This window comes from Lutra lutra, chromosome 1 (genome assembly GCF_902655055.1).
Source record: "Lutra lutra chromosome 1, mLutLut1.2, whole genome shotgun sequence".
In the NCBI taxonomy this organism is placed as follows: Eukaryota; Metazoa; Chordata; class Mammalia; order Carnivora; family Mustelidae; genus Lutra; species Lutra lutra.
This window is the reverse complement of record NC_062278.1, coordinates 154,558,976-154,581,186: the sequence shown is the minus strand read 5'-3', so window position 1 is coordinate 154,581,186 and position 22,211 is coordinate 154,558,976. Positions and strand designations below refer to the sequence as shown.

General features: G+C 40.9%; 1 protein-coding gene across 7 annotated transcripts in view; it reads left to right on the top strand.

The window, feature by feature from the left end:
- The first annotated feature begins 3,806 nt into the window (after positions 1–3,806).
- The window catches only part of WDR48 (WD repeat domain 48), a 50,313-nt gene continuing 31,908 nt past the window's right edge, over positions 3,807–22,211 (top strand). For 2 of the 7 annotated variants that reach the window (XM_047740133.1, XM_047740124.1), the window contains exons 1-4: positions 17,571–17,711; positions 19,904–19,982; positions 20,824–20,906; positions 21,022–21,151. In XM_047740133.1, coding sequence (XP_047596089.1) covers positions 19,925–19,982; positions 20,824–20,906; positions 21,022–21,151 — 271 coding nt within the window. In that variant the 5' untranslated portion in view covers positions 17,571–17,711; positions 19,904–19,924. Of the gene's footprint in view, positions 3,884–6,859; positions 6,916–7,635; positions 7,693–12,805; positions 12,909–14,426; positions 14,563–17,570; positions 17,712–19,903; positions 19,983–20,823; positions 20,907–21,021; positions 21,152–22,211 lie in introns of those variants that run through there. The other 5 variants (XM_047740169.1, XM_047740151.1, XM_047740161.1 and 2 more) reach the window with 5 other exon arrangements.

Sequence of the window (22,211 nt, the reverse complement as noted above, 5' to 3'; positions counted from 1 at the left end):
GCTCAATGATCAGGGTGAATCACTCTAGCCAGTATCATAACCTTGTTCTTCTCCTTTTCCTTCTCTTGCCTATCCAATGACTCAAGACACACAAAATGGTTAGATAGCAGTCTCATCCCCAAATCAATGGAACCACTGCTCAGCCTGTGTTGGAAGAATTCCCTTCTTTGGTAACAGACCTCTAAACCAGCAAAACCCAGAATCTCTGAGACTGGCAGTTAAGAAAAAATTAACAGCCCTTTGTTCCTAAATCCATTATTTTTGCATATCGAAGCCTGATAGTTTTAAAACATATCCACAAATTCTTTGACCCTTCTCCATTAAGAAAAGGAGTCTCTGGTTGCTGGAGGGGAGTGGGGGTAGTGGCATGGGATAATCGAGTGATGGACACTGGGGAGGATATGCATTGTAATGAGCAATCAGTATTATATAAGACTGATGAATCACAGTCCTGCACCCCCAAAGCAAATAATACATTATATGTCAATTAACTGAATTTAAAGAAACTTTTTTAAAAAAGAAAGAAAAGGAGTTTCCTTTGACATAACCATCCTTAGTAACTAAGTCCTAATGAACCAATGTGATTTTGAAGTGACACTGCAGGACTTCCACTGTTGGTTTAGAAAGGCATTACAGTCTCCATCTGGATTTCTCTCTCTGGGGATGTTTTGCCCTTGGAACCCAGCTACCATGTTGTGAGGAACCAAATAGCACTGTGAAAAGGCCACAAGTAGGTGTTCTGACTGAAGACTAAGCATCAGTCCCCAGACACGTGAAAAAGTGAAACTTTAGATGATTTTAGCCCCCAATATTTTGGCTGCCCCAGCTGGCACCAAGTGGACAGTAGAACAGAGATAAACTGTCCTCACTGCATCCTGCAGAAGTTATGGATTTGTAAGCAAAGTAAATGTTGCAGTTGTTTTAAACCACTAAGTTTTGGAGGTAGCTATACAACAATAGACAGCAAGGACATGAAGGAAAAGTCCTAAATATTGGACACCAGTTCAAAGCATATGCTACAAAAAGGGTTATCTCCCAGAAGGCATCATAACTAAGTCTTCAGTAAGACGTGTGCTTCTTGGTGACAGACAATACAATTAGACCAATGAACTCTATGGGCAGAGCCCATTGTTATCACTTCTTTCATTACAGAGTGAGTTTTTTGGTCAGATGCTATATGGTGTCAGATGCAATGACTATGTACAAAACATTCAATAAATCCCCAGATGGTGGCACTGATAGCAGCACAGGAAGCAGGGAAGCAAATCTAAATCTAGAGTAAGCAATTTCAGAGAGGAAAATAACTATTCTCTCTCAATGACCGGGTAGGGTCAAAGGAATTGACTTGCCTGAGTGGCTGGCTGGTCCTCCTGGAGCAGGGTGTATCTCACCAACTCAGAATTGGTCAATGCTGCTGACAACCTGAACACTCAACAGTGGTTTGGTGATCCTAGGCATAGCTCCAATCCTGCTATCATTTCCATTTCATTCATGATTCCATTGAGCAAGCACTGAGCCTGGAAAAGCAAAAGGAGGCTGAGTTTCCTCCATAAAGCAGTTCATTTCATCTATTTGATTCCTAAGATTCATTCTGCTAGGTCCATTAGCATATCCCCTCCCAAATATTCCTTGTCACCAGTTCTCCAGTCTTGCTCTTTCCAATGTCCTTGACCACTGGGCAAAACAATTAGCTTTGTACTATGAATTATTACCCAAGGCCAACTCTCCTTTCAGGAAAAGTGAACTTCTGGACATACTGCTGGACACTCTGCACATTAAAAGGACTTCAAGACTTCAGTGTTCTTCAGGTGCAAAGTGGGACCCCAACAATCTCACAAGGCATTTCTGGCAGGTACCACCATATCGTCCAGAGCAACAAACCTGAGCAATGCCTGGCACATCATGGGTACTCAACGGACATTTGTTGAATCATTCTTCAAAAATGCAGATCATAACTAACTAAAACTTAAACATTTAGAAGAAAAAAATGTAGATCATTTCCCTCCCTCCTCTGTTTAAACTCCTTCAACAGCTTCCTATTGTTCTAAAAGACCCTGCTGGGTATAACCTCTGCCTTTTCCATCCTCTTGTTCTCTGAACTCTTAGCATTGGTCCTCAATTCTTGGAATACTCCATGCTCCCTCCCGCCACAAGACTTTTGCTTGGACTGTATCCTCTCCTTGTCAAGTTAACTCCATCCTCACATCTTGACTCAAGGATTCTTTCCTGTCTTCTATTTTTCTTCATAATTAACTCCGTATTTATTTACATGTTTAATTAATTCCTGCCTTAGCCTGGGACTCTAAGAATGTCAGGATTATGAGCACTCACCACTGGATCTCTAGCACCTAATAAATTGCCTGGCACTTAACAGTGCTAAATAATATTTTGCTGAATGAACACATAAATAAATGAATGAATGTGTCCGTAATAAAATGCAGCATATGTAATTTATCTCTAAGTTATCACTGCCAGTTTTGCTTAAGAAGCTTTCTGTTATCAATTCCTACTCCTTGAATTCACATTTCTTTATTAATTTAAAAAGGCATTTGTCTAGACAAAAACTTTCCTAAGCATCGTTCTAAAATAGAACTACGCAACAGAAATATGTGAGCTACATATAACTTCAAATATACTATCAGTCACATTATAAGAACTGAAAAGAAATAATTTTACTATTTTACTTAACCAGTATTTCCAAGACACTGTTTCAATGTGAGATCGATATAAAAAAATTGATGGAATATTTTACATTCTTTTATTTATCCTGTCTTTGAAATTTGGTGGGTATTTTAGTTTCATTGTATCTTGGTTTGAACTAGCTTCATTTCAAGTGCTCAGTACCGGACAGTGCAGTTCTTTAGAACTCACTTTCACAAGGAGTCTGACCATCCTCAGCACCTAAATTCGTGCCAGGAAAGCGTCCTCAAGTCGAACTTTCTTCCAGAAGATCTAACTGTTCCAGTATAAGAGATGATTTAAACCAGATACAAGAGTGTACCCCAACTCCTTCAGGATTCATTAATTTAGAAAGGTATCTCTAGGGGCACCTGGGTGGCTCAAAGGGTTAAGCCTCTGCCTTCTGCTTGGGTCATGATCTCAGGGTCTTGGGATCCTCAGGGTTTTGGGATCAAGCCCCGCATCAGGCTCTCTGCTCAGCAGGGAGCCTGCTTCCTCCTCTCTCTCTGCCTCTCTGCCTACTTGTGATCTCTGTTTATCAAATAAATAAATAAAATCTTAAAAAAAAAAAGGTATCTCTAGGAACAATTTTAATGTCCATCTTCCTATAACATCTTTTTATGTCTTATTTAACTAGAAACTTTGTTCCTCCTTAAGTTATGGGCCGCCTTCTTTGCCAACCTTTAATTTCTCCTCCTTCGAAGCCAATTTATAATTCTCCATTTTTAGGTTCTTTGTGGCAAATATGTCCGTTCCCTTGGCTGCTGAGGAAAGTTGGGGCCGTGTGGGGGTGTCTGTCGAAACCTCCCATGTTCAGTACTCATTCTTTCGGCGTCTTCCTTATGCTTGCTTGGACCTCTGGAGGTGGCCGCCCAGAGAGCAACCCAAATCATGGTTTAAGGCCCAGAGCTGGAGTCGGATTGCTCCTTCGGTTCAAAAAGAAGCTCTCTGTCTGCCAGCACTATACGCACACAACGGCTTTTAGATGCTTTAACCTCACCAGAGAGCCACTGCCCAGAAAAACAAACAGCATTAGCTAGCGCTAGACAAGCCTGACCTCGGCTTCACCACCTGCCCTTGGCTAAAGAGGAAGGGGCGGGACATCCGCCCGGTCGGAGACACTTCCGGAAGTGACGTAGGAGTGTCAACATGCAAGATGGCGGCCCATCACCGGCAGAACACGGCAGGGCGGAGGAAAGTGCAGGTATGGGAGTCCCGCTCCTCGACCTCGAGGACGTGGCCTGCGGCCCCGAGCCCACCTGCAGCAAGGAGATGCCTCGGGCCGCGGTCGTTCAGGGTAGCGGCTTGGGGCGAGCGGGACAGGGCGCGGCCGGCGGCGAGGGGTGGGGCCGCGGCACTAACGGCTTGAGGAAGGGGCGGGGGGGCGGCTGACTGGGCCCTCCTGGGCCCAGTCCCGGGACCCTAGGGTGCGCGGTTTGGAGCTCGGGCCTATCGGACTCCAGCTCTCTAGTAGGCTTGGGCTTGCTGGATCTGGAAGGGCTTGTTTCCCGCCCACCTGGCTCCCTCTTCCCTTGCTTTTCATCAAAACGCTCTGCCCTATCGCGTCTGAGCCGAGGCCTGCGGGCACTTCCTCGGCGGGCGGCTGCGGAATGGGCCTGTGCGGGGGCGTGGCGGGGCAGCGGGGCGCAGATGGCCCTGAGGGGTTTCTGCGGAGGATTCTGCACTTGGGAGCCCTCTGCCTTTTCATGTTTTTGTTTTTGCGGAAGCTTTGTCCCTTCTCAGGTGGAAACGACGTGGAAGTGTGCAGGTGTTAGTGGGAAATTATCATTTTTATTCATTTCTTCATCTTCATAGTGCATCCTCAAATCTTTTTTTTTCCCGTTTCTAATGATTTATTATTCAGGGGTAAGAGTTATCTGACCCTTTCGTGTGTTCTTTATGCCTTCATGAATGCACTCTTATTTTGGGTACAGTTAAGAGTTATCACTCTCTATTATTTTCAGCTGTGCAAGGAGTAAAAGGCCCTATGGCAAGTGTTTGCCTACAAGTATATTGTATATAGGAGTGATGGTTTCTGCGCTTATTCATTAAACGTTTACTGAGCACTTAATTTAGTACTAAAGATGTGCAAAGAATTGAGACAGTATGGGAATAAGTAATACCCAGGATCTCTTTATGAACTACGTTATATGTAGTTCTGCAGATTGAAAGCGATTGTTTAATAGGGAAGCAGGACAAAGTGATCCTTTAGGAAGGTAACCCCGGCAGGCAGTCGGCGACTAGGCCATTGTCTTCTGGGCAGTTCACTTACTTCTTTTATTGGTCTCATTGATTCACTACAATGACCTGAGCATTCACTAGATGTCTCTGAGTGATGTCTCTGAATTGAGTGAAATTAATGAGAATCTAAAAAAACTTACCTTGTTAGGTGATTTTTAAGTGCATCAGTAACAGGATTTAAGTAACCCCAGCATTCAAGCTGGGTGGGTGAAAATGTGTGCTGTGGACAAAAATGTAACTCAAAATTGTCTTAATTGTGTTCTAGACACTAGAGTGGTACACTTCTTTGGGTAGTGAGGAGAGTTAATCAGGCATCTCAGTTTCTTGCATTTAAATGTAAAAGGCCATTTAAAAGTACAAGATGAGGAAATATAAATTTGCCACAATGTGTGTGGAAAAATTGAGTGTTTTAATAAGCTGAATGTGAGCCATTGCATGCTGAATGAGGGAGATAATTCATTCTTTGCCGGTCATAATACAAAACTACAGTTTGGGGTTCAGCACTTATTATCTTGTTCTTGATAGGCCTAGCAGTCAGATTGGTGAAGTAACCTGAAACTATTTCCTATAAAGAGCTCAAAAGAAGGAAGATTAGCCCGCTGAAGAGAAGATTCAGTGAATCTTGTTAGTTGCTTTCAGAATTTGTCCCCAAGATATAGAACCAATGTGAGAAGCTACAGAGATTGTATCTCATTGTGAGGGAGAACTTTTGTTTTTGGCAGTGTTTTTCAAACTATTCTCTGAGCACTGTTGGCATGTTGGGCTGCATGATTCTTTATTCTTTACTGGGGGTGGGGGGAGGTCCTTTGCATTATAAGTTGTTTTGCATCATCTTGGCTTCTGTGTACTAGATGTTAGCATCCCTCCAGTGTTGACAACCAAAATTAACTAGATACTTTAAAATGTTCGTGGGAGGTTGAAAACCAGTGTTCTATATCTCTTTATGCATGTGTACACAATTTACTTGATTATTTTTGAACTCTGAACAAAATCATAGTATTTATTGTTCAGTGTCTTGCTGTTTGGCAAAATTTTAAATACACATTCCCATTGACCCAGCAATTCCAAGTCTAAAAAATTGTTTTACAGAAGTGCAAATGAGGGGCGGCTGGGTGGCTCAGTCAGTTAAGGGTCTGCTCAGGTCAGGATCCCAGGGTCCTGGGATTGAGCCCTGCTTCGGGACTCCCTGCTCAGCGGGGAATCTGCTTCTCTCCCTCCCTCTTTCTCTCTCTCTCTCCCTCTCTCCCTCCCTCTCCCAGTGCTCCTATCCTGGCTCATGTTTCTCTGGCTCTTAAATTAATTAATTAATTTAAATTAAGTTTTAAAATTTTAAAAAGTTTAATTTTTTAAAAAGTTTAATTTTTAAAAAACAGCTTTCTCTAGTTGTGCAAGAGTGTTTATTTTAGGAATGCTGTGATTGTGAAAAAACCCAATGTCCATCAGTAGTCACTTAGCAGATAAATACACTTACGTAGTGGATTAATTTGCAGTTGTTAAAAAGATAAGCTTGATCCATATTATTAAAAAGGAAAGATGTCCAGAAGTCAGAAAAACAAGTCAACATAGCATAGTCCCATTTCCACAAAGGAAATAATGTGTTTTAAACGTCTGGAAGGCTATTAACAGTAATTATCTCTAGTATTAGATTATGTGATTATGGGTAAGGCAGGAAATGGGATATCTTTTATTTTAAAATATATGTTAATATATATTTTTGAGCTTTTTACAGAATTTTTGTTTTTATGAATAAAATCTCTCCATTTTGGAAAAAGTGTATATGCCTACCTAAAGATATTTTGCTTCTTGGCTGTCTTGTAGCAAGAGGCAGTAGCCTTGAGCTTCATTATTAAATTGTAGGCCAAAAAGAACCCTTGAGACTTATAATACTGATAAATAACCAGTGGAGAGGGGTCCAAACATTACTGCTTATTAATTATAGACATAATGAAGAATGAACACATGTCCTACCATCTTCGACTTCTAAGCAGCCTGAAGGTGAGTATGAGGGGGAGGGGTGGATTTGTGATTGGCAGAAACATGATCAGACAGTCAAATGTATGAATTCAGATATATGATGCAGATTTTTTCCTGATAATCAAGGTATCAAGCAAGTATTTTCATTCTCTGGTGGTCCCTTACTGTTATTATTTTCTAACAGCTAGAGTCTATTGGTTGACTCACACTCTTTTCTCTCTCACTCTCCCACTTCCCCCCCCTCGCCCTCTCTCCATCAACAATGGCCTCTTCCCTCATTTGCTTCAGAATTCTTGAAATGAGGTTATCACTGCTCATCCTATTCAGGAGCAGCAACCATGCCCTAGTATCCAGTGATGTTTTAACTATATACATACTTGGCCTTCCATAACAGGATTCTTTTCCTTGGAAATGACCCCAAATCCAACTTAACCAGGCTCACATAATAAAAGACATGTGTTGGCTCAGGTAAATGAAAAATCAAGAGTTAATGCTGATTTCATGCAAATCTTGAACCAGCAGGTTCACTGTGACTCTAACCTAAGAAATGTTGTAAAGTTAGCTTTACCATTGGGCTGCTGCTGAGTTCTCTTCTCTTCCCAAACTCCCAGCTGTAGGCCTTCACTCTTTTGGAGGGGGGTGAGGGGGCAGGAATGGGCTGTCCCATCCCAGTTCTCCTGTCCTTTCACGCAGTGTTCAAGGCTACAGTCTCTTAAGTAGCTCCTGTAAATTTTCTTCTAGGATTTGCTTGCCTTGAGGAGAGGAAATGGGGAATGAATGGAGAGGCAGCCAACAAAGGTTTCTTCTATCAGTACTTACCTTTTTTCTCTGCCAAATATTTAGTTATTCCAGACCTATTCAGAACTCAGTGTGGGTCCTTATTTCTGATTCTGAGTCCCAGTTTTGGGTTGGTTGTTTAATCTTTGAGACTTTTTTTTTTAAAGGAAGTAAAGTGATGCCAAATCCTGACTTCTCAAGGAAAGACCTTTACAAATTAGCTGTATGTCCAAGATGAGTTACTTTTTATGTAGGATGGGTAGTAGAACAAATTATAACAATGTGACATCCATTGGAACAGAGGTCTGTAAACTTTTTCTCTAAGGGGTCAGATGGTAAGTATTTTAGGCCTTGCAGGCCATTTACTGCATCATAACTACTCAACTCTGCCATTATAATGTGAAAGCAGCCATAGACAACACCTAGATGAATAGATGTGGCTGTGTTCCAATAAAAGTTTGTTTACAGAAACAGGCTTTAGCCTGGATTAGGACCATGGGTAGTTTTTTACTAACCCCTAGAGGAGTTTTACTAACACCCCCTGACTACAAGTCAAGCTAGAAGATGTCCTATTTTTATCTGCAAGAATGCTTTTTTAGAATAGTTTTTAAAATTGGCACTCTTGAAACTAGGTACAAGAAGGAAGTAATGGTCCACAGGATTGAACAGGGAAAACAGATGTGGGAATTACTGCTATCTGGCCAATTTTTAATGGCCAGATTTAGTCTGGTTTAACCTGATAGCTGGAAGTAGCCTTACAGTAAAAAACTGTGTGATTCCACTTATAGAATGTTGTAGAACAGACAGAACTAATCTGTGTTGAAAAAAGTCAGATCTAGATTGCCTAGGAATGGGGTGTAGAGGTTGGGAAGCAGAGGAGGAAACGTTTTAGGGTGGTAATAATGTTCTTTATGTCTTGGGTAGGGGTTTGTATTAAACAGATCCATACATTTGTTAGAAGTATCTGTGTACACATAAGATTTCTACTTTTCATTATATGTAAATTTTACCTTAAAAGAAAGCCGTTTTTTTAAAAGCCACAAATAAATAATGAACTTTAGATGATGATACACAAGTTGAAGTATTTAGGGGGAGGTGGTATTGATGTGCAACTTATTTTGAAAGGCATTGAAAGTAATAGATCAAGTGGTTGGATGGGTATGAGATAAACAAATACAAACAGTGTTAATTGTAGAATAGATGTGGGTATACAGACATTTGCCATGTAACTCTTTCAACTTTGAAATTTTTGTAATATAATGTTGGGTGAAAATAAGCTTTAAATGTTAAAAAATGGTTAGTGATAAGCAGCAGCAGGAGGGGGAAGTGCAATTTTAAGTGTGGTGGCCAGAAAAGGATTTGCTGAGAAGTTGACTCTTGAGTAAGGATCTGAAGGAAATGAGATTGCCATCTGGAAGAGCATTCCAGTGAGAGCATCAGATGTAAATGTCCTGATGGGGAATGTACCTGGCTTATTTGTGGAATGCTAATGAATCCTTTGTGGCTAGTATGGAGTGAGTGAGGAAAGAGGAGCAGGAGATGAAATCAGAGAGGTAACTGCAAGCCAGATCTTTTAGAGCCCTATAGGTCATAGGAAGGGCTTTGGCTTTTGCTCTTGAATGAGATGGAAAGCAGTTGGTGAACTTGGAGCGTTAAAACACACATATATGTGTGTTTTAATAGGACCAGCCTGGCTGCTGTATTTAGAACAAACTGAAGATGAGCAAGGGCAGAGCAGGGGACAGTAGCTATTTAAGAAATCCAGATAATAGTGCTCCATGAAGGGTGGTGAGAAGTAGTTACATTTTGGAAGACTAGACTCACGGACAGGATGTGAGATGAGACAAATTGAAGTAGTGCTGGCGCCAAGGTTTTTGGCCTGAGTGACTGAAAGAACGGAGTTGCCATTAAAGCCCCTCAGTGAGAGAGACTACAGGAAAAGCTAGTTTGGAGAGGACTGTTGGTTTGGACAATGCCACAATTAAGATGCCTGTTAGACATCCAAGTGGAGGTAAGTCAGGGCACACTATTGGGGGGTAGGGGGTGGAGCAGGCTGGAGAAATAGCCCAGAGTCCTCTTTTGTGAGCCTGAAATGCTTTGTCTTTTAAGGTATTTATTTATTTATTTGGCGGGGAGAGAGAACGCAAATAAGCAGGGGGACTGACAGGCAGAGGGAGAGGGAGAAGCAGGCTCCCCGATGAGCAGGGGGCCCAATGGAGGCTTGATCCCAGGCTCAGTCCTACGACTCTAGGATCATGACTGAGCCCAAGGCAGCTGCTTAACTGATTGAACTACCCAGGCACCCCAAGCCAGAAATGCTTTGAAGTATCCCTTGTTTGCTTAAAAAGTTTGTGAATTTTGTACTTATTCTATGATATAGCATATTTGTTTTCATATAAAAATTGCCACTGTGATTGGCAGAATTCCCCCTGCCCCCCAGCAAATGCCCATGCCCTATTCCTTGGAAGTTGTGAACATGTTATATTGCATGATAAAAAGAACTTCACAGATGTAATTAAGGTTACAGACCTTAATGGGGGGATTATCCTGGATTATCCCAGTAGACCCAGTTTAATCATGTGAGCTCTTAAACGCAGAGTGTATTCTCACAGTGGACACAGAAGTCAGAGAGATTTGAGGTACTAGAGGGACCCTCTTTTGTAGGAGAGGGCACACAGAAAGTAGGAGAATGACTGCACGCAGCCTATAGGAGCAAAGATGGACCCCTGGCTGACAGCCAGCAAGGAAACAGGACCTTCAGGCCTACGGCTTGAATGAGCTTGGAGGCCAACTCTCCTAGAGCCTCTGAGAAGGAACACAGACCCACCAGTCAACTCTTGTCCATATTGCCTTGTGAGAGCAGAGGACCCACCCTAGCTCAGTATGGACTTCTGACCTTCAGAATTGTGAAATAATAAATGGGAGTTGTTTGAAGCCACTAAATTTGTGGTAATTTATTATGTCAGCAGCAGAAAACTAATCTGATTATCATGAAATTAAAATAATCAAGGATAGTTTTTCTCCTGATTGCCTTTACCCTCCTGCATATTACCAATAATTCAGGGCTATTTAAACTTGAAATGCAGAGACAGATCACATGAAGTTTAGTGGATCGTCCCCATTATCTGATTTCTTTATTTTGGGTCCCAGATAATTGTTCGAGAAATTAATCAAACAGTGCTTACTAAGCCAGTTACAAATACTTAAGAGTATAACCTAACTGGATTAATTGCTGCTGGGGCACTACCACTTTCTTCTCCTTGTTCGTCCCTTTACATGTTTCTTCTAAAATGCATAGCTCCTACCAAAGGTCTGGCTTCCCATCCCTTGCAGAGTTCTTAAAAGTACCCTCTGCTCTTCCCCACGCCCCCCCTTTTTAAGCAATTTAAAATGGTCAGATATGAATCTTCATCTCTGCATATGCCTATACCCTTGACTGTCTAAATAAGGTTTTTCCAGGACTTTGCTCACTCATTCATTACTACCATCTCCAGCACCTTCTGCTTTTCTTTTTCTTCCATTTCTTCTGCCTTCAAAGCTTACCTACATCTTTGGGTGGGGTTGGGGGAGGTGGGGAGTGGCAGCAGATTTCACTTAACTTTCTATGACTTCTCTTATATTCTTTCCACGCTAGAATGAAAGCTCCAGGTGCCTGGGTGGCTCAGTTGATTAAGGGTCTGCCTTCAGCAGAGGTCATGATCTCAGGGTCTTAGGATCAAGCCATGTGTCAGGCTCCCAGCTTAATTAGGAGGCTGCTTCTCCCTCTCCTTCTGCTCCTCCACCCTGCTCATGTGCGTGCTCTCCCTGTCTCTCTCTCTCTCTCAAATAAAGAAATGTCTTAAAAAATAAATAAAAGATTGAAAGCTCCAGGAGGCCTTCTATGCTCACTCACAAAATCCTCAGTGTTTAGAATTGAGCCTGGACACTGGTGGATGCTTCATCAATATTTGTTGAAAGAACTGCATCCTGTGTTTCTTTTATCTACAGCCATTTATTTTATTTTATTTACTTATTTGAGAGAGAGAGTGAGAGAGAGGACACAGAGGAAGAGGGAAAAGCAGACTCCCCTGCCAAGCAGGGATCCCAGTGCAGGGCTCGATCCCAAGACCCTGGGATTATGACCTGAGTGGAAGGCAGATGCTTAACTGACTGAGCCTCCCAGGTGCCCCAATTTTTTTTCTTTAACAATAGGTTTTTAGGGGCACCTGGGAGGCTCAGTCAGTTAAGTGTCCAGCTCTTGATTTCAGCTCAGGTCATAATCTTAGGGTTGTGCGATCAGGCCCCTTACTGGGCTCCAGGTTGGGTGTAGAGCCTGCTTGGGATTGATTCTCTCTCTTCCTTTCCCTCTGCTCCTCCCCCCCCATCCTTGTGCTCTCTCTCTCAAACACTAAGTTCTTAATGTGATATGTCTTAGAATATACCAGCATATACAGCTCATTTTCTTTTTTTTTTTTTAAGATTTTATTTATTTGAAAGAGAGTGTACATGAGAGACAACACAAGCAGGGGGTGCAGCAGAGGGAGAGGGAGAAGCAGGCCCCTGGCTGAGCAGGGAGCCCGACATAGTGGTGGATCCCAGGACACTGGGATCATGACCCGAGCCAAAGGCAGATGCCCAGCCAACTGAGCCACCCAGGCGCCCCTCATTTTCATTCTTTGATGACCACTTAGAATGGATAATTTATCTGTCATTTCCTCTTGAAGATACTATTGTTTTGTCCATCATACTAAAATTTACTAAAAAAAATTCATAACAGTTAAAAAATAATAAAGGAGGTCTTATAAAAGTAAACAAAAGGACAAAGATCCATAATATAGAATGCATAAAAGATGTAGGATCAGTTTGGAAGTTCCAACATCTGATCAATGGGGGTTTGAGAAGGAGCAGAGAAAACAGATTATTAGTGACTTCATACAAGAAAGTTTTCCAGAGCTGAAGTGCCACAAGCTTGTAGATAGAAAGGGCTTTCTCAGTGCATGGCAAAATTGATAAAAGGACCAAAAAATAAATAAGTAAAGCAGCAAGAAAATAGAGAAGATCCTAAACACTTAGGAGTGAGGAGAGTGGGCAGGTACAGGAAACAATGAAAACGAGATCACTTTAGAATGGAATGAAACAGAATGCCGTTGAATTCAGTAACAACGCTGGGTGCTGGATTGGAAGTTGGAGCCGGGGCTTCCAGAAGCAGAGGGGTTTTTCTACATAGGCTTCTTTACCCTGCCAAATCAAATGTAGAGGTAAAGACCTTTTTAGGCTTGTAAGGACTAAAATCACCTCCCATGCAGCTTTTCCTGTGTTAGTTTCTTAAGGTGCTGGGAATGGGCTTCAGCAAAACTGGAGAGTGAAGACAGAAGACAGGAGACATTGGAACTCAGGAAACAATGGCTTGAACCCAGCCTATCCTAGAAGAGCAGTAAAGGGAAGCATCCAAGGTGCCAGCTGTGCCAGCGGATAGAGAGGGCTAGTGGCCTGGGCCAGAGTGAGAGGATGTGTGTTTCTGAGAGATTTCTGGGTAAAGCGGGGTGATCTGGGCCTTTGCTCTCATATCTAACATAGCGCTGCAATGACCGGGAGTTGAAGTTAAAGTAGAGGAAAGCCCCGAGGAAGGGAAGAGAAGGAGAACACCAGGGAGAACAAAAAGCTAAGAAAGAAAATGTATTCTTGGTACAGTTCTTGGCCAGTCAGTAGACAGCAGTTACAAAGTTGAACAGTGTAGCTAGTGCTAGTGAAGTATTCACCTGAAAATAGTGGTACATTTATATCATAAGAGTACAGGGAGGAGTTACTGAGGGGAGTCACTAGATCCCAGCCTGCCATAGCCTGAATAAACAGATAATGTCTCAAATGGATAAGCCAGAAGGTTGTAGGATAAGCACAATATTTTGAGAAAGGGAGTAACTCTGCAGAAGCAACCAAGAGTTGAAATGAGTTACCCCAAGGAATTAAGACTGAGTATAGGGAGTCTTACCTAGACAACAGGGTTTTTCATCAGAGTCTTTCAATACTACGGTATTTGATCTTCTGAATATAGGCAAGAATTATTTGGACAGAAATTAAATTATACATTCAAAAAACTAACTAATATGTGTCTGTCATAAAACATTCATACCATACAAAAAAGTCACGAGTGAGTGACAGTCACCGTAATTCCATCACTTGGGAGTAACTACTGATAGTTTTATGTATGTATATCCTTCCAAATTTATTGTTTTAAAATACACATTTAATATTCTGCAACATGTTTGTAATATTTATTTTTCACTCCTCTGTTGGCCATATTTCACTTCAAAAAAACACATCATGGCTTTCTTCCCATGTTGGTTAGTCTGTATCTGCGTCAACATTTTTAATGACTAAATAGCATTCTCTTTTATAAGGTGTGTGCCAAAATTTACCCAACTAGGATACTTCTAATTCTTTGCCATTTCTAATCACACATCTGTAGCAGATACCCTTGAAGAGGTAAGCTGGATTTGTTTTGCTAAGAATTACTTTCCACCTGGAATGAGGACCTGACAATCATGTCGTTACTTTCTGACCATTTCCCACTGGACGAATCAGATAATCTGCCAGAAATTTGAAAATTAAGATTCCTATGTGCAACATAGTCTCCACTATGAAATGTGCCTTGGAGCCCCAGAGAAGAAGTGATTGAGAGAGGTTGAAATTGATAATGAAGCCATCTTGGTTCTGATGGCTTTCCAGTGTCTGATTCATGCAACAATATTTATTGTGTCTTTTATGTGCCAGACACTATAATGAGGTACAGTGATAGAAGGCACAAGGCTGACAAGTTCCTTACTCTCTTGAAGCTTTTATTCTAAAGGAGAAGATACAACAAAAAAAAGAGAAATACCGAGCGTGGTAAGAACCGTGCAAGAAATAAGTAGGGTAAGTGATGGAGGAAGGAGATCAGGGGATGCCTTTCAGAAGAGGTGACTTTTCTGCTAAGATCCGAAGGGCCAGGATGAGCCAGACCAGATAAAAGCCGGGGGAGGGTATTCCTGGGGGGCTTATAGAGATGGGGGATGTTCTTCGCACAGGGAACAGTTCATACTTAAGCCCTGGTATGGGTGGGCTTGATGTGTTTGAGGAACAGAACAGAGTTTGGGGTAACTCTCATGAAAGAAGCCGAGGGGAGTAAGTTTGAAGTGAGTGTGAAGATGCAGGATAGATCCAAAGCATGTGAGGAGTTTGGACTCTTAATGCTGTGAAAAACTTTTGGAAAACTGCAGCAGAGAAGTGCCATGATTTTATTTTTAAAATGTCTTATGAGTCATGACCATATTTCCTGCCCTTGGGCTCTGATTGATATCCTTGTATATTTATGTTAAATACCCTCTCTTTCTCGCTCTCTTTTTAATTTAAGCTGATTTGAGTAAATATCTGTTACAGTTACTTATACCCAAAAGACTAGGTCAAAAACAGCAGTTAGGTTTTTGTGCATAGAGCCCTGGCCCTTTTTGTTTCTTTATTTATGTGTATGTTGGCATTTTCTTTTCTTTTGAAAAAGTATCCTCTTCATGATCTTTATTCTTCTGTCTGTTAGAGAGTTTGATGACTTCTTATTGTTTTGTATGGACTCTGTAGGCTCTCAAGAGTAAAAATTTAACTTTCATATATATTTCATTATTTTCCTAGTTAGATGTTTGCCTTTTCACCTTGCTCATCTTATTTTTTGGCATTCAGGGTTTGGTTTGGTTTTGGTTTTCCCCTCTAAATAACAGCATTATTGAGATAAAATTTGTGAACTCACCCTGTTGAAGTATAGGATCCAGGGTTCTTTTGTAAATTCACAGTGTTGCACATTGATCACCATATTCAGAGCCTTTTGTCACCCCAGAAAGAAACCTTATATCCATTAATATTCACCCCCATTTTCACTCCTCCAAGTCCCTGACAACCACTAATGCACTTTCTCTTTCTGTAGATTTACCTGTTCTGGACATTTCGTGGAAATAGACTCCTAAAATAGGTGGCCTTTTGTAACTGGTCTCTTTAACTTAGCATGATGTTTTTAAGATTCTGTCAGTGTTGGAGCGTCTGTCAGTACTTCACTGCTTTTTATGGCTGAATAAGATTCCATTGCACAGATATACCACATTTTGTCTGTCTTTTCATCAGTTGGTGGGCATTTGAGTTGTTTCCACTTCTTGGCTATTGTGAATAATGCTGCTGTGAGCAGTTGTGTGTGTATGGAAGGTTTTGACTTGTGTTAGAGCAGCATTGGTCTTTTTCTTTGAAAAGATTACCATTTCTTGTCATATCAGCAGAACCTTCTCTATATAGAGATTATACATATTTGCCTGTCTTTTTAAAAGTATTTTTATGATTAAATTGTTAAATTTCAATCTTTAGTTCATATGCAGTTTCATTTTGGTTTAAGATTTAGAGAAAGGATATAATTTTTCCCAGTGGAATCACTAGATACCCCTAGACAATTTATTAAAGAGGTTATCGTGCCTTCATTGATTTGAAACACTACATTTATATCAAAATTAAGAATTTGCAATAGGAAAATACATGTCCAAATTTTGTTTTATTCTACTAATCCTTTTACTCCATTGTAATTCTCATAGCTTTACCTTTTAAGATCTTTAAAGACTATCCTTTTGTTTTTAACAAATGAGCAGGTATACTGTATGTGTTTTGTCAGCTTCTGGAAAGAAATCTGGTAGGATTCTGACCAAAGTTGGATTAAATTCACAAATTTAGGAAAGAATTATTAATTTTGAATCTTCTTGTGCTATAATATGGCACATCTCCTTTATTCAAATTGTTCTTTTTTGTACCTTGTGCTGTTGATTATGTATCTTCCTCACAAAATATGTTTTTTAGTACTTATTCTTGTTCTCATTGTAAGTCATCTTCTCCCCCCGCCCCCCAAGTTTTTTCTTAACCAGTTACTTTGTTAGATTAGATATATTTGCCTTCAGGCACCTAGGTGGCTCAGTGGGTTAAGTTTCTCCCTTTGGCTCACATCATGATCCAGGGTCCTGGGATTGAGCCCTGAGTTGGGCTCCCTGCTCAGCCGAGGGTCATCTTCTCCCTCTCCCTCTCCCTCTCCCTCTTCCCCTGCTTGTTCTTTCTTGCTCACTATCTCTGTCTCTCTCCAATGAGTAAATAAAATCCTAAAAAAAGAAAGAAAGAAACATTTTACTTTGGGCTGCCTTTTTCTTGTTTATAATTGCTTTTGGTTGATTCTCTTGGGTTTTCACATGGAGCAGAGCAGACAGGTTACCAACAGCAAAGTAGAGGAAAACGCATTGAAGGAAATGTTTAGCATATTACAGGAACACAAAACTTCATTTTGTGTAGCAGGCCGGTTGAGGCCTTTTTGAGGAAGCATCATTTAAATACATGTAAAGACTGCAAACAAGTGGGGAGGAAGAGCTTCCACACAGAGGAACCAGTGAGTGCGATGGTCTGGAGGCACAGTGTGCCAGAATGGCGAGCAGAGTGTGCAAAGATGAGTGGCAGGAGAAGAGGCCAGTCAAGGAGTTCTGATCAAATCCTGAGTTAAGGAGAGTAAGTAGCTAAAGAGTATTAGAGCAGAGGTGAGACACATTCTAGTTTACATTTGTAAAAAATGGCCCAGCTGTTTTGTGGAAGATGGATTCAAGACAGCCAAGAGTGGGGAGGAGCCTGGTTAGGAAGCAGTTGTAGTAAGTTAGGTTTATACCTACTAGTCCTGGACGAGGCTATTACAAATGTCATTCTTCTCCACTTCTCAGTGTTTCAGTCTCTACAGAATAAAATGACATTTTTATAGGGTTGAAAAATAAGTTTTATATTGGAAAACATGGGATTTTGGATTTCACATTGGCTACTAGTAGGCTACATTTTATTATTGCATGTCTTATAACTTCATAAAAAGCAAATCTGGACGTATTTATCAGGTATCCTATGTTATTCGAGATGAAGTGGAGAAGTACAACAGAAATGGAGTCAATGCCCTGCAGCTGGATCCAGCACTGAACAGACTTTTCACGGCCGGTCGAGACTCAATCATAAGAATATGGAGTGTCAATCAGCACAAGGTAAGGCAGGGAGTGCGTTTTACATTTTAAATCTGTACTCAGTAAACGTTTGTCTGATAGGGCACCTTTCACAGTTTCACATTTAATCTCTGAGCAGTGACTTATTTGGTATGCTGCAACCAGAATTCTGTAAGCCTCTGAGAAAAACACCCCTAGAGGAATATTCAAAACTGCTTTAGCTAAAATGGGGACCCTGTAAACTAGGTATGTGATAAGAGATCTCTGGTACAAAGGAACAAAGAGATTGGTTTGGTAGGAGGATTACTTTGAGCAATTTATTTTCTGGTTTTAAGTATGTTCCCCAAAAGGTTCTTGGCAGACCTTTACAGTGCTTTAAAAAAAAAAAAAGAAAAAGTTGGTTATGCTTTTTTTACATTTATAATTAATCTGGAACTTTTGATTTCTTTCTTTAAAAGTGATTAGGGTGTCAAAAAAATCCTTAGGGCTTTATTAGATAATAAAAGGTTGATATAAAAATACAAAGACAACATGGTCAACTTCTTCAGGAGATTTCTTAAACAGGGAAAGGACTTAAATCTATGTAAAAAATAAATCCCCAGTCAAATGGAAAGGCACTCTTTTTGTATTTTCTTTGAATGCCTGTATTGTGAATGACATAGGAAGGAAGATTCAGGGAAGGGGAAAGAGCATTTACTGAGCTCCTAGACATGTACCAGATATACTCTGAGCCCTTTCCTCTCCAGTGTGGTTTTCTCACAACAACCCTTCGAGGCAGTTGATGTGATTCATTTTCATAGATGAGAAGACAGGCTCAGAGAAACCCATGGTTAAATAGCTGGTAATTGACAGAATTAGATCCCAGTCTAACTTCAGAACCCTGGTGCTTGACCTTGTAGTTTTAAAAGGCTGTGTCTTTCTAACAAGCTGTGGAAGTCTGATGTTCAGTCTGAAAAAGAGCCCTTACTCTGCACAGTTGCTGGATAATGTTTCTTCAGATGGACTTCGGTCCAGTGGGCTTTAAATTTTTTAGCCAGTGGAAATAGTGGTGGCCAAGTATCAGAAACTAAGAATACTGTGGCTTTGAAATACTTGTTGGAACTCACATTTGAATTGGAATGTCACTTTCCTAGGAATTGACAGTATTTCAAATACATTAAGGAAAATACTCGCAAGAACTTAAGCCTGAGAGAATCTAGCAAGCTATCTATCCTGCCCTTAGAAATCTTTTTTCCAGTCTTCATTTCATGACAAGACTGAGTAGCATCATTTCTCAAATAAATCTGTAGAGAACTGTTCTTTTCACCCTTGAAGAGTCTTGGACTTGCCTGTGTTCAGTATAGGATGTAACTAAATGCTTTAAAAGGCCTCTCCTGGTAATTAAGCCAAGAGAAGAATGGAAGAATCTCAAGTTACTGAATTGATACAGTGGCACGGGTTAGTAGTACTCCTTTAACCTTGGGCTTCTGGTTCTTCTCTGAATTGCTATAGATATCATGAGGAAAACATTTAATTCAGAAGGTAGAAACCTTTAGGAGTTTAAGAGCGAAAATGTTCATCTCCCTCTACAGTCAGGCTGGGCTCCTCAATATTCTTGTCAGCCACGTGATCATTTCTGGGTCTGCTCTGAGCCATTGCCACCCCCAATCCAAATCCCTCCAGCCTGAAGATCTGCTCACGTCCTATCCTTCCTAGGAAACCCCTGCCTGCAGCACTCTGTGTCATATGCAGTGTCTCGCCCAGATCTTGTTGCTTTTGCTAACTTAAGGCGTAAGAATTAAGCATTTGTCCTAGAAACCTAGGCTTTCTTCAGTAATGAAATTTCTGAAACAAAACTTCTGTTTACATCTGTTACATGGAAGCACCAAATGTTTGATGAAATTCTACCCTGAGGGCACCTGGGTGGCTTAGTCAGTTAAACATGGGGACTGTTTGATTTGGGCTCAGATCTTGATCTCAGGGTTGTGAGATCAAGCCCTGCACTGGGCTCTGCACTGTGCAGTGGAGCCTGCTTAAGACTCTCTCTGCCCCTCCCCATCCGCTCAGCTCAGTGTGCATTCTCTCTCTTAAGTAAATTCATTCATTCATTCTACTCTGAATTCACTTGTCAGTTTTAAGACCTGAGAGCAATGTGTCACAGTAATTGAAGAATGTAAACATATATATAATTTGTAATATATTTCATCCTCTAAAGTAAACTAATGACTTTCTTAAAATTTTTCTTTTAATTTTAGCAAGATCCGTATATAGCATCTATGGAACACCATACCGATTGGGTAAACGACATTGTACTTTGTTGTAATGGGAAAACATGTAAGTACTTCTTCGGATTATTGGGCTTCTAGAAGTTTTTTATTCAATTTTATATGCTTTTCATTTTTTGTGTACTTTTTTTTTGTGTGTGTGTACTTTTTTATTGAAGTTCGACATATATACAGAAAAGCACACACACCTTGAGAACCCAGCTTAGTAAATTCAAAAGGTGAACACCCATGTCTGCATACAGATTACCAGAAGCCCCTTGGACTGTCCTTTCAGTCACTCCCTTATGCCCAAAGATAACTGCTTTCCTGTCTTCTGAGCACTGTAGATTAATTTTTCCTGCATTTGGATTATATATAAATAGACTGATAGCAATATGTATTCTTTTAGCCTTATTAATGTCTCTTTTTGTTCATGTTATGGTACAATCCATTTCTTGGTTTTGCAGTCTGTGTTAGAGAAATTTTTCTCAGTCAGATTAGTTGCTCCTTCAACTGGAACATTAAAAAAGTTTTCCCTATCTCGTTTAAAAAATATTTGAGGGGGGCCTTGGTGGTTAAGCATCTGCCGTCAGCTCAAGTCATGATCCCAGGGTCCTGGGATTGAGCCCCGTGTCAGGATCCCTGCTCAGCAGAGAGTCTGCTTCTCCCTCTGTCCCTCCCCCTGTTCGTGCTCTCTGTCTCTCTCTCTCTCAAATAAAAAATAAAATCTTAATAAATAAATAAGCAAATATTTGAGACAAAATACAGTAGTTTCTAGGAAGAGCTTTTTGGGGTGTGTGTGTGTGTGTGTGTTTGTGAACATTGGTTTCCAAGTATGTTGCATTGTTATAAGTCTTTAAAATGGTGAAAAGTCTTACTACTCAGGTTTGTTTATTCTTTGCCTCTTCTAGTAATATCTGCTTCTTCTGATACGACAGTGAAAGTGTGGAATGCACATAAGGGATTTTGCATGTCAACACTAAGGACACATAAGGTAAAACAACAAATGTAATTTTCAGTATCTCTAGTATAATACTGAGATCTCGCTACTTTATGTGGCTCATTTCCTTACTGATCTAGTAGATCATTGTATGTGTGTTCTGTTACAGGATTATGTAAAGGCCTTAGCATATGCCAAGGATAAAGAACTGGTTGCTTCGGCTGGGTTGGACAGACAAATATTCCTTTGGGATGTGAATACTTTAACAGCACTGACTGCCTCAAATAACACTGTCACAAGTAAGGTGTTTGAAAAAAATTTCTTGAATTCAAGTTGACATAAAGAATGGTTTATGAAACGTCTTTGATAGGTTTGCATCGAGACAGTGGTTCATATTTTGAGAATGCTTCTACCTACAGTGTTCTAGCCCCCAGGAGTATGCTTGAACAACAACGAGCTAATTCCTCGCTGCAGTCTAAAAATGGTAACTTCTTCAGGTGTAACCTGGTTATTTTTGTTACAAGTGCATGTCTTAGCTCCCTAGGTAAACTGTAGGTTCCTGCAGGGCAAAGGAATCTGTCTTATCATCACTTTGTACCTCCCACAGCATTGCCTGACCCAAAGCTGCAGTCTCAGCAGATACCGTTGATAGAGGTGGTGATTACTTGACAAAGTAGGCAGTTTCTGACTCTTAGAAGTATCACTATGTCTTATGAGCCCTTGAGTTGATGGAGTTGATGGCGGAGGTGAAGAACACCCAAAGGAAAGAAAGAAAAGGCCTCCAGTACCGATTTTAGGGGACCCTTTCAGAGCCGCTCTATACAATCCAGCCGATTTCAGAAGAGTTCAGAGGGGTTGGGTGCCTCTGGAGGCAATTCACAGACATTCACCACTGGTTAATAGCATGGGTTTCTCATCAGCTAAAAGATCTCAGATTACCAGATCAGACCCAAACAAGTCTAGATTTGAAACTCAGCCTCACAGCTGGCTCAACCTACTAGAGTCCTCTAGGCCAGGCGGCAGAACGGACACTTAGGAGCACTTTATTGGCTAACCCTGGCCTGGAAAGCCTGTGTTCAGGATCTGAGCTGTCTAGATCCCTACATATAGGTCCAATTTGTTGTGGCTATGGAAATCTTACACTGACATAGCTAAAACAGTTGTAAGATACTCTAGGATGTGCCAGGAAGGGCATGTTAAAAGAGACTGAGGTTTGTAATTTCTTGAATATTGTTCTGCCCTTTTCCCCAGGAAATATGCAAAACTCTAAACGCTGCCCCGCCCTCCCTTAGTTCTCCTTGATTTTTCACCAGTGCGCCATTGTAGTGACTCGGCACCTGATCCCTGCTGGGGACCGTC